Below are 11,015 nucleotides of genomic sequence, written 5' to 3'. Positions count from 1 at the left end.
CCAGGCAGAAAACCAATGCTTGGGTTCTTCACCCCTGAATCTCCAAGAACCCTACAGAAATGTATGTATGTGTGGGCACCTGCAGAGATAGCATAGAATCATCGAGTCCAACCAGCAACCCAACACCACCATGCCCACCAAACCGTGTCCTGAAGTGCAATGTCTACACGTTTTGAACACCTCCAGGGACATTGACTCCACCTCCTCCCTGGGCAGCCTCTTCCAAAGCCTGTTCCACTCTTGCAGGAAAGAAATGTTTCCTAATCTCCAATCTGAACCTCCCCCGGTGCAAGAAGAGAAGGAGAGGGAGAGGTGAGTGATGGTTCCTGTCGCTTTGGTCCTGTGTGGAGCTGAGGAGAAGAAGTCAGTATGATGGAACCAGGCAGTCATATTTTTTTTCCCAGCCCTTAGGATCATTTCCAGGTTGCCTGCCCACCTGAGCAGCCCCTGCCCACCCGGAAAGTGTTTATTAAATGCCCTTGCAGTTTGGAAGCGCAGCGTCAGCCCCCAACCCTGGCTCTGCGGAGCCCCAGCTCTGTCTCTTTAAGGAACCCAGCGAGTCGTGATGCTGCTGTTTGTATTGCTAAATCCCCAGGAGTCCAGTTAAGAAACGGGCAGCTGTCTCTTTAAGTGTGATTTCCTTCTATTGTATTTGAATCGTGATCAGGAAAAAGGAAATGAAACCAGAGACCCGGGGCTGAGCCACGGAGAGTCAGAATAATCCCAAAGTGATGCTGATCTCCTCATTTCCACCACCTCCAGCCGGCTCCGGAGCATGTCCAGAGCTGCCCAGGCAAAAAGCCTGAGCGGAGCCCGGCGAGCCCCGGGCTGAGGCAGCGGTGGCAGCCGAGGGAGCCGAGGCAGCCGCTTCCCCCGCGGGGCCGGAGCCGCAGCCGGGGCCGGAGCCGCAGCCGCAGCCGAGGGAGCTGCCCCAGAGGCCGGTGCGCAGGAGGAGCGCGGCGGGGATGGGAGGTTAGAGCCTGCAGAGCCAGAGCCCGGGGGAGAGCAGCCCGGGGAGCCGCAGCCCCAGCCCAGCCTGCTCTTTCTCTTTCTCCCTCTCTCTCTCTGTCTTTGGTGTTGCAGGAGGAAATCCTGTGAATGTCATTGGGGGGCGGAGGGGGAACTCAGCTGCTGAGAAGGCTCCGAGAGCAGACAGCCTGTGCGGGGGCAGCGGGGGCAGATCCCACCACCACCGGCACGCTACAAAGGAACAAGCCCTGCCAATGTCATCGGCCATCGAGAGGAAAAGCCTCGATCCTTCCGAGTAAGTGGCTTCTTTTTCTTGCCAGTCCCCTCCTCACCCTACTCCTCTCCCCTCATGAGCCTTTCCACGGCCGCTCATCCTCCCCACCGCAGCCACTTGCCACCGGCATTGTGTCCGCCAGCGCCTGCCCGCCAGCAGCCCCCGGCGCTCCTTCACTCCCACTTCCATTCCCCGCACCGGCCACGCCGGGCACCGGGCACCGCCGCCCGGGCTGCCCCGGCCCCCTTCCCCGAGGGCGGAAAGGCTGCCGGTGGGGTGGAGATTGATGAGAGCTCCTTAAGTTGTGGGAAAGAACATCTGGGTGCGGAGAGAGGGCAAGCTACCCCCCGTTCCCCGGGTAGGGCATTTTTCATCCCTTCATCCAAGCCGGGGGGGCTGGGAAGGGCTCGGGGAGAGGAAGAGCACCCGCGGGCCAAAGCTGAAGGTGGCTTTCATTTGAAGGGATCTTCTCTGCCCCATCTTTGATCCACCCAACTTGATGTCGCTGGTTACAGTGAAAGGTCAGGGCTGTTATCTGTGGGTGCCCAACTTCCACATTTTCAGAACGCAACTTTCAAGACCTTGTAAGACCTGCCGTGGTGGGGGCAGGGTGCTCTGCGAGGGGCACGTAGGCACTCTGATGAGATGAGAGGATGTTGAGAATTTCCCTCTGTGGGCTTCCAGGGAAGGGACCAGCTCCTGTGCCCTGATCCGGGCTGTGCTCCGCAGCTCTCCCGTCTCACACCAGCATCCCACTGGTGAGCGGCAGGGTAACAGCATAAACCCAGAGCCATTGCAGCCCTAACTGCAGTTGTGCTTGCCTGGAATCACGATAAGAGAGAAGGGTGGGGAGGGGGGAAATAAATAAATATAAAATCTCCCTTTGCAGAAAACACCAAAACCATTGCTTGTGGTAAACTTGAGTCACTCAGGGTTTGCCTCCTGGGAGGTACTGGAAGTGCTGCCACTTGAAGCCTGGAGCAAACACATGGGAAGTGCTTCCCTTGGGGATTAAAGCAATTCATTCCATGTCACAGCTGATGTTTTATATGGTTTATATTTACTTGTTTTAGAGTTTAGGCTGTTGGGTTTTTTCAAACAAGCCAGAGTCCAAGCTCCCAGGCGCCTGGTGTCTGCCTTTCAACCACCAAGTTTTAGGAAATCTTTATTTATTTGCTTCCTTTCTGTTCTAGTGATGTCAGCCCACGGACATCAAAAAGCTGACGTGCAAAGCAGCAGTTCTGGCCTGGGTACACATCCACCAGGCTGTTCCAGGGTTTAGGGCTCTCAGAGACCTGGTTAGTGATCCCTGAGATGAGATGTTTTTGGAGTACACCTAAAGTTTCGAGGAATGAACATTAAATTGTAGTAATGTGGCTTTCCTTCTCTTGGAGAGCTCTCAGGTCTTGTCAGAGCAGAGCCTGCATGTTAGGGCAGGGAAGATGAGGTCTGAAAGGATAAACCTGGAAAAACCAAGGGCTTCCTCAGAGCTCCCCCTGATTTTAACACAAACTCACAGAGCTGCTAGGAGAGGGATGTGGTGATGCAGGGCACAGCAGTTTAAACTCAGAAGAGCAAGAACCAGAACAGAATATAATCAGCTAATATCTTAGGGCTCAGCTTGCCTAAATGAAACCTTCAGGATCAGCTTCCTGGCACGGAAGTTCTTGGGCAGTGGTAGTTTCTCCCTGCTGAATGAAGTAATTTTTGCCCAAGAAAACTGCTGACCCACTAAATAAACAGCAGTAATGTATTCCCCCCCTCCCCATTGCTTGCTGCTGGGGAGCAGCCTGATCCTTCTGCCAGCAGTGCAGGTCTCCTGTGCCCCCACCAGCCTAAGGGAGGACAGATGAGAGGCAGAAGCAGAGGAACTCTGGGTGAGAGTGAGAACCCAGTAACATACAAAAAATGTGGGGCTCCACTCCAGCAGGGGTTGAGCACCTTGCCCATCAGCCAGCCAAACACAACCCTCCCTGCCACTAGCCACAGGCTGAAACTTAAGCAAGTGCTTAAAGGGTTGATCCAAGAGTTTTCTCCTTTAGCTTCCCTGGGATTTGGGTAAAGCCCTCTGTGGCAGCAGCAGCTCGCTGCAAACTTCACACACCTGAGCTCAGGAGCCTTGCTTTTAATCTTTTAATTATCCCCCCCAAGAACCTGTAAAAAATAAATAGAGCAATGAAGAGAAGTAGCTTTGAAGCAAAGTCCTGCATTATCCTCAAGCATTGCCAGCACCACCCTGGATGAACAGCCAGTGCTAGTAGCACAATACAGCTTTGTGCCTCTTCTCACTCAGGGTTGTGTAAATCCCAACTCATTTGTTTGAGCTGTGTTGGCATAGACCTATCCAAAGGGATTCACATCCTTAGGTGAAGGGGGAAAGAAACCAACCCAGTCCTGCAGTACCAAGGGGTAAAAGCAGCAAAACTTGAAGCAGTTGGGCAGCAGCCTCATCTGTTGTCTTCATACACTCTGTGCTGTCCAGAGAAGTGACACCCCCAGAGGTACACTTCCCAGCAGAAAGGTGCCTGCATGGGCAGTCTCATGGGTGCCTTCTCAAGTCCTTCAGCCTGTGGTGAGGCAGAAATTCCCTTTGCTTCCAGCAGCTGCACTGCCAAACCCTGCAAGCTCAGCTTTGCAACATGAGCTCCTGTATTTTTGGGGTTCACACACAGATGTTTACTGCTGGGGTTCTTCACTAAGCTATAGGTGAGTCCAGAGGTTGCCTGTGTTGATTAGGTCATTTAGAGTTGCTTATAGGTAAGCCTTAAAGTCTTGTTGGGAAGAAAAAGATTAGCATTTTTTAATGGAAATGAAACATTGCTGTGTGTGGTGAACAAAGCAGAGCTGCTTGGAAAGGTGAAGAGTCCAAGCAAGACCTCTGTGGTTGCTGGCACTTGTCAGGCAGCATGGACACAACCAGCAGGCTGAGGGCATGCTGGATCCAGGCAGCTCTTTGATTGCTCTTCTGAAAGAGAGTAATCTTTAACTATGGAAGGATCACACTCTGGGAAAGGTATTCCTTTTGCAGGAGCAGTGTGCATTGAGACACATGGCTGAGCAATCCATGTTCTGTCCAGGAGAAGGAAAAGGATGTCCCTGGCCAGGCACCAGCGTCCCAGCAGAGGAGCAGATGCCTCTGCAGAGTGAATGCACAGGGGCGAGGCAGACAGTGCCATGGCTGTGCATCATGCTTTGAAGAAACAGAAATCATTATCAAGCCTGGGGCCACTCTTATTAACTCCTGACTTTTCAACCTGTCCCTTTGTTAAAGCAGAACGGTGAAGTCCTGCTCCCTCTCATGGCAAAGGGGACAAACGATTCACTCTGCTGGCAGGGGGAAAGAGGAGGCAATGCAATCCCTGTTCTAACTTGGCCAAACTTGTCTTTGGTTTGCTCTTCCTTCTCCTTCTTCTCACGTGGGTGCTCTCAGAGCACGTTTTCCCTCTCCAACGATTCTTTCATTCCCTCAGGGAGCCAGTGGACGAAGTCCTGCAGATCCCCCCGTCGCTGCTGACATGCGGCGGCTGCCAGCAGAACATTGGGGACCGCTACTTCCTGAAGGCCATCGACCAGTACTGGCATGAGGACTGCCTCAGCTGCGACCTCTGTGGCTGCAGGCTCGGGGAGGTGGGCAGACGCCTGTACTACAAGCTGGGCAGAAAGCTCTGCAGGAGGGACTATCTCAGGTACACAGCCCCCTCCCCTGCTTCACAGCAGTTCATCTTTCCTTAGTCATTTTGGCAGGGACCCCTGGGGCTGTTGAGCCTGCAGAAGAGCAGCCCCCAGAGGGGATCTTCTCAGTGCTCAGCAAGAGCTAAAGGGTGGGGGGCAAGAGGATGGAGCCAGAGTCTTGTCAGTGCTGCCCAGTGACGGGACAAGGAGCAGTGGGCACAAACTGGAACCCAGGAGATTCCATCTGAACAGGAGGAGAAAATTCTTTGGTCTGAGGGTGCTGGAGGCCTGGAGCAGGCTGCCCAGAGAGGCTGTGGAGTCTCCTTCTCTGGAGAGCTTCCAAACCCCACCTGGTCATTGTGATCCTGGGCAAGCTGCTGCAGGTGCCCTGCTTTAGCAGGGGGGTTGGACTGGATGATCTTGAGAGGTCCCTTCCAACCCCCTCCATGCTGGGATGCTGTGATTTAATTAGCACAGCTAGTGAGCAAATATCCAGGAAGAATTCATCCCTGACCACTCTTAAAACCTGACAGCAGTTGCAGCTACAGCGCAGCACCATTTGCAAGCTCAGGACTCACCCTTTGGGAGTTCATGCACAGATGCTTTATGGTGCTGCTGGGGTTCTCTGGTAAGTTAGAGATCAGTCCAGAGGTGATCTGTGATGATTAGGTCACTTCTAATTGCTTATAGGTTAAATCTTCAAAACCTTGGTGGGGGAAAAAAAAGATCATTTTCAAATGCAAACCTTTGCTGTGTGTTGTGGACAAAGCAGGATGATATGAAAAGGTGAAGAGCACAGAGTTGCAGGGTTGGAAGGGACCTTGAAAGGTCATCCAGCCCAACCCCACTGCAGTAAGCAGGGACATCCCCAACTAGAGCAGCTTATTATGAGTCCCATCAAGCCTGACCTTGAATATCTGCAGGGATGGGGTCTCTATCACCTCCCTGGGTATCCTGGGACGGACTTTGGGGCTGTTGGCATCTGTCAGTGCGCACTGACACGACCTGCTAGCGTCAGGGCAACCACACAGTGTCAGGGTGGGATCCTGGCAAGTAGAAATTAGGAAAAGGTGATGAATTTCAGCAAGCTTCCCCTGAGCTGGCGGTGAACCACTTCCCCCAAATGGTTTTAAGCAGTTCTGTGCCTCTCCAAGCATTGCCTTGGAGCTGAGAGGTCTATAAAGCCGGGTGCCAAGATCAGTGGCTGATGAAAGATCATTCAGTTTGCTCACTTAAGAGCACGGTATCCAAGGTAACTGAATTCAATTCGTTTTCCTGATGCTGTCATACCAGCTCCACAAGAGATGCTGAACTCCACCAGCCAGCAGGGCTGCTCTACCTGCCTGGTGTCTGAAGCTGCTGTCCCTGATACATGGCTTGATCCCTGTCTCCTTCTGCATCCCTGGTAAAGTTACCTGGGACCCTTCAAGCAGCAGGTGCTGTATGTTTGCTGCAAAGCTGCAGCCAGCCCAGGAAAGTTTCACTGCACCAATCTGGAGCCAGTGGAGCTTTAGCATTCCTAAGCCATTGAATCTGATCCTGCAGAAGCACTTGGTGCAGGAGTTTGAGACACTTCTAAGATTCACCTGGCCAGGGTGCTGAGCCCTCTTGTCTGAACTGTGCTTTTGCCAAGAAAGGTTGGGCCAGATGGTCCTTGAGGTCCCTTCCAAGCTGGTATTCCATGATTCTATCATCTTCATTAACAGCTCTCAGCCTGCTTTGCCAAAGTCTCTAAGTAGAAGGATTAAATCAAACTTAATATTAAAAGAAGAAGAAGAAGAAGAAGAAAGTTAGGAAAGGAACTTTACATTCCTGACTCCAGCTGAAGTGTGTGTCCCTTGCTGTGCTGGTTGTGCCCCAGCTCATCTGATGGATCCCAGATGTGTCAGGAGGTCTTTGGAGCAGAATGGTGGTGTCTGACATTTCTTCAGCTACCTTCTTAAGCTTACCTGCCACTAAAAAGGAACCCAAAATCTCAGTGGAGTTCCTGCTTGTGGCATCCCTGAGCTTTACCAATGGGGATTTTGCTAAGCAGAGACTAAGTTCTGAGTTCTGCTGGTGGGACTGCTTGTAAATACTCTGGACACACAACAGTCCAGCAGTGATGGGGTGGTAGCTACACTTTCCAGATGGTTTTCATCTTAAAATGGAGGCAGCAGCCAGCAGGGCAGCACAATCAATGTCTTATCTTGCAGTGAAAGTCCACTTTTTCTATCTTTAATAATGCAACATATATCTTCCCTCATTAGTGGAAGATGTGGCAGCCTTTGTGCCAGCTTTAGTCTCCCTCTCACCGGGCAGAAGCAAACACTGACATCTCCTGGTAGCTGAAAGGATGTCTTGTGCCCTCAGAGGCCATGGAGCAGGTGCAGCACATGCAAGAGAAGCTCAGGAGGGGGAAAACCTCTCTCCAGAATTACTGTGGAAATGCAGAAGTCAAACTCCACAGATGTATACTGCAAGCAAGCAATATGTAGTAGATTCATTAGAGGCTCCTCTTCATTGCAACGATGCCACCATGATCAAAGAGTGCTCCACACCAGCAAGCTGGTTAGGCTAGCACAGGGCTGGAAGGTCTTTGCATGCACACTTCTGAAACACAGCAGAAGTGGCTTCATGGATATAGAAACGTTTGGGTTTGAAAGAGTCTCCAGTGTGGAGGCAACGAGCAGAGAGAGGGGAGTCTTAGAGCAGAGAGAGGGGAGTCTTAGAGCAGAGAGAGGGGAGTCTTAGAGCATGGTTTGAGACAACGCCTGTCTGGAAACTGCAGCAGCAGCAGCTGGAGATAGGCAACAGTTATCAATGGAAAGGTCAGTTCTATTGATCACAGAGGTGGAAGTATTGGCATGGCACTTCTGTGCACTATGACCTGGGGAATCTTTGGTCCTCCTGAGGCTGCTCAGCAATTCAGGATAAGCTCACTGATCACACTGGAAACAGGTGAGGACCTGGGGGGTTATACCTCAGTTTTTGGTATTGTAAAGCTCAGAGTTCTGCTTAGCAGCCTTCTGTGTGCCCTCTGCCTAACTAGGTAATGACTAATGGATCACAACGTTGTGTTCTTGTTTTGATCTGGGTTTTTCCCATCTCCCCAGCAAAGGACCCCTGCTTACTTCTCTGCTGTTTTTGTTCTAGGCTCTTTGGCCAGGATGGCCTCTGCGCCTCCTGCGACAAGCGAATCCGAGCTTACGAGATGACCATGCGGGTGAAGGACAAAGTCTATCACCTGGAGTGCTTCAAATGTGCTGCCTGCCAGAAACATTTCTGTGTTGGGGACAGATACCTCCTCATCAACTCAGACATAGTATGCGAGCAGGACATCTACGAGTGGACTAAGCTGAATGGGATGATCTAGCAAGGCCCTGCCTCAGCAGCTCCGGAGGGCATCTCACGGGCGACACCGACGCACGGCTGCAGCGAGGAGACCATCACCCGAGCCCTGGGCTAGTGTAAAATGGGGGGGAACACCAGGGAGCCAGCCCTCTGCAGGCAGTGCAACACAGAACCTGCAGTGTTGATAGGTGAGGAAGGGAGGCCACAGCAACAGCAGAGACACTGACTCCTCTTAGTGAAGGCACAAGGACCATAACTGACACCAGCCACCAGGAGAGAGGCGCGGAGCAACCGCAAGGTGACAAATGGCTTCCCGTGGCTGCAGGAAGAGCAGGGACTTGTGTAAAGAGATGTTTGGACTTGGCCACCTGCAGACTAGGACTGTGCAACTGAGCTCTCTTTTTGTCTTGTTTTAGTTACCCAGTTTAGACAACAGCTCCTAACGTAGGCATGAGGAAGAACCCTGGCAGAAAAGGGCTGCCACTACCAGGGGCGTTTGCTCTGGCATCACGCTTCAGGCAGAGGAAGGGGGAAGAGGGTGGGGGTTGGTTTTGCATGGATTTGATTTTGTTCCTTGAGTATGGATCCTCTAGTCCCAAAGTCTTCTTTAAAAACAGAAAAATATCCTGCTGAATAGTGGGTTTGGGGCACTGCTGTTTCAAGGTGAGATGTTCCACAGATCATTTCTATACAGATATAAATCTAAAGAGTTGTTCAACTATTTTATTAACTTAGATTCTATTGAGAAATTATTTGTTGTGTGTAGTAAGACTCTGCAGCTTTAATAAAAAGGACAGGAGATTGGAGTCTTGTTGGTTCCTTCTTTTGGCACTGGGCTGGGGGTTTTTTGTGCATTATTGACTCTATTTTTGTAGCAGGGTTTCTACACTTGCTCTGTGGCTGGTGCCTGCTGGATCCACTTCAGGTTGTGTTTCAAAGCAGTCGTGAGCACAATGAGGTTTCACTGAGCCTTGCAGAGTTCTTCATGCTGAGGAGAGATTAGTATTGTGTGACACTGAGGCTCTGGTCTTCATGAGGGTGTTTTGAGGCTGGTGGTCCACAGATCAATATGTTTGTGTGTTACTTCACATCACAGACAGAGGCTATCTGATCTCAGAGCAGATGGTGTAAGGTCAAGGCCTTCTAGAAAGGTAGCTTCTCCTGATTTTACTCTGAGTGATGGAAGCCCTGAGCCAGCAATGTGCTCTTGTGGCCAAGAAGGCCAATGCCATTCTGGGGTGGGATTAGAAGGGCTGCCAACTGCAGAGGGTTGGACTAGATGACCTCTAGAGGTCCCTTCCAATGCAGTCTACTGTGTGATGCTGTGATATCTACCTCCTGCAGAAACAAGCAGTGAGTGTTCTGGCAAGCTGGGAGTGACCTCCACACAGAGCCCTTCAGTGCTTCTGTGATGCCCTTTTGCATTTCACAATGGAGATACTGAGAGCTCTTTCTTTTCTTGCTTTTGCTGTCACAACCCGCGTTGGGGACTAAGCCTTTAAACCTCATTAGCAGTGAAACTGGGGGCTGACCATCCCGAGATCCTGCTTAAAAACTACAGGGTGCAGGGTGCTGCAGTTCAGCTCTTCCCAAGTGAGATGCTGACCTCTGGAGGCCACGGGGAGCTGGTCATTAGGATAACTCAGCCTAGAACAGATCCCTGCCGGCTCGGGCAAGACAGCTGTGTACTTCGGGAAGGTTTTAAGCTGAACTGGCAGATGATAACTTGTGCCAGAAGAAGAGCCTCTGCTTGACCAGTACCATTACCCTACCTGTTTGTTGCTGGGCTTTCCCCTACCAAATTCCTTACTCTTGCTGTCCAGATCCAGGAGGAGAGAGACAAGATTTCTCACAGAATTAGTGTAGCCAACACTTCACATCCATCCTCACCTCAAGTATCTAAGGACTCTCCCCTGAAGCCACAAGAAAGTAAAATGTTCCAAAACCAATGGCAAAAATAAAGGCAAAGAGGCTTTGAAAGCACAGCAACCTGAGTGTGACCTCACCAGTTCACACTCACAGGCATCATATCCTTTCTGTGCTTTTGGGATCAGCAGTATTTTAAGAGGCCTCTCATCATCCTCCAGCATTTCCCTTCTTTGTCCCCATTATTCAGTGTCATGGTAGGAAGATGAGAGCATTACCATCGATATTGCTTCCTTAACTCCCTGCCCTTGGACGAGGGCAATAAGGACCCTGCACCGCAGAGTTTTCAGAGGAGAGAGTCAGTGGGAATGGGTTGTTAACTCAGTACAGGATACAGAGGCTGCCTCTGCTCTCTCTCTTTCTCAAGGCAATATTGTGCCTCCAATTGTCATTATACCCAAGAATCGAATTATTTGAATTCTGGACACATCAGCACAAAGCCAAAGACTCCCTGCCAGCTCCGCAGCCTGCTTGGAAGAGCACATCAGAGAGCATCACTCATTTATACGACTGCCAGCCCGAGACTGTAAATTCAGCAAACAGGAAGGCCTCAGGTGCTGCACTTCACCATGGCTTGCTGCATCCCCCCAGCATCCCGTCAGGCACAGGGCAGCGAAGCTTCCAAACATCTGCCCGGCTGAGCGCAGCCTCCGCGTGGCCTTGACGCGAACGGCAATGAGACTTACGAAGTGTTTTAATTGATGACACTCAGCTGTGGCTCTGGAGGAGCTTTGTGAGACTTGGGAAAAATAATCTCTAAGGATTGCTGTTGCTCTGAGCAGACAGTGCAGCATCAGCTTATTTCTCTTGCAGCAGGTTCATCTCTTTTATAGAGCACACT

At 51.2% G+C, this 11,015-nt stretch overlaps 1 protein-coding gene across 1 annotated transcript; it reads left to right on the top strand.

Annotated features, from left to right (window-relative positions):
- Window positions 1–508: 508 nt before the first annotated feature.
- LMO2 (LIM domain only 2) lies at window positions 509–9,049 on the top strand. The gene is made up of 4 exons (XM_054171880.1): window positions 509–972; window positions 1,084–1,264; window positions 4,714–4,929; window positions 8,051–9,049. The coding sequence occupies exons 1-4, from the start codon at window positions 966–968 to the stop codon at window positions 8,268–8,270; spliced, it is 624 nt and encodes a 207-aa protein (XP_054027855.1). The 5' UTR covers window positions 509–965; the 3' UTR covers window positions 8,271–9,049.
- The last annotated feature ends 1,966 nt before the right edge of the window (window positions 9,050–11,015 follow it).

The sequence above is a fragment of the Dryobates pubescens genome, chromosome 22, assembly GCF_014839835.1.
Source record: "Dryobates pubescens isolate bDryPub1 chromosome 22, bDryPub1.pri, whole genome shotgun sequence".
Lineage (NCBI taxonomy): Eukaryota > Metazoa > Chordata > Aves > Piciformes > Picidae > Dryobates > Dryobates pubescens.
The sequence above is the reverse complement of the archived record's forward strand: the minus strand, read 5'-3'. Positions and strand labels throughout refer to the sequence as shown.

Excerpts from the sequence above, each read along its gene's own strand:
- LMO2 (XM_054171880.1), top strand. Across the intron at positions 1,265-4,713 it reads AAAAGCCTCGATCCTTCCGA|GGAGCCAGTGGACGAAGTCC; the intron begins GTAAGTGGCTTC and ends TCATTCCCTCAG. Across the intron at positions 4,930-8,050 it reads TGCAGGAGGGACTATCTCAG|GCTCTTTGGCCAGGATGGCC; the intron begins GTACACAGCCCC and ends TTTTTGTTCTAG.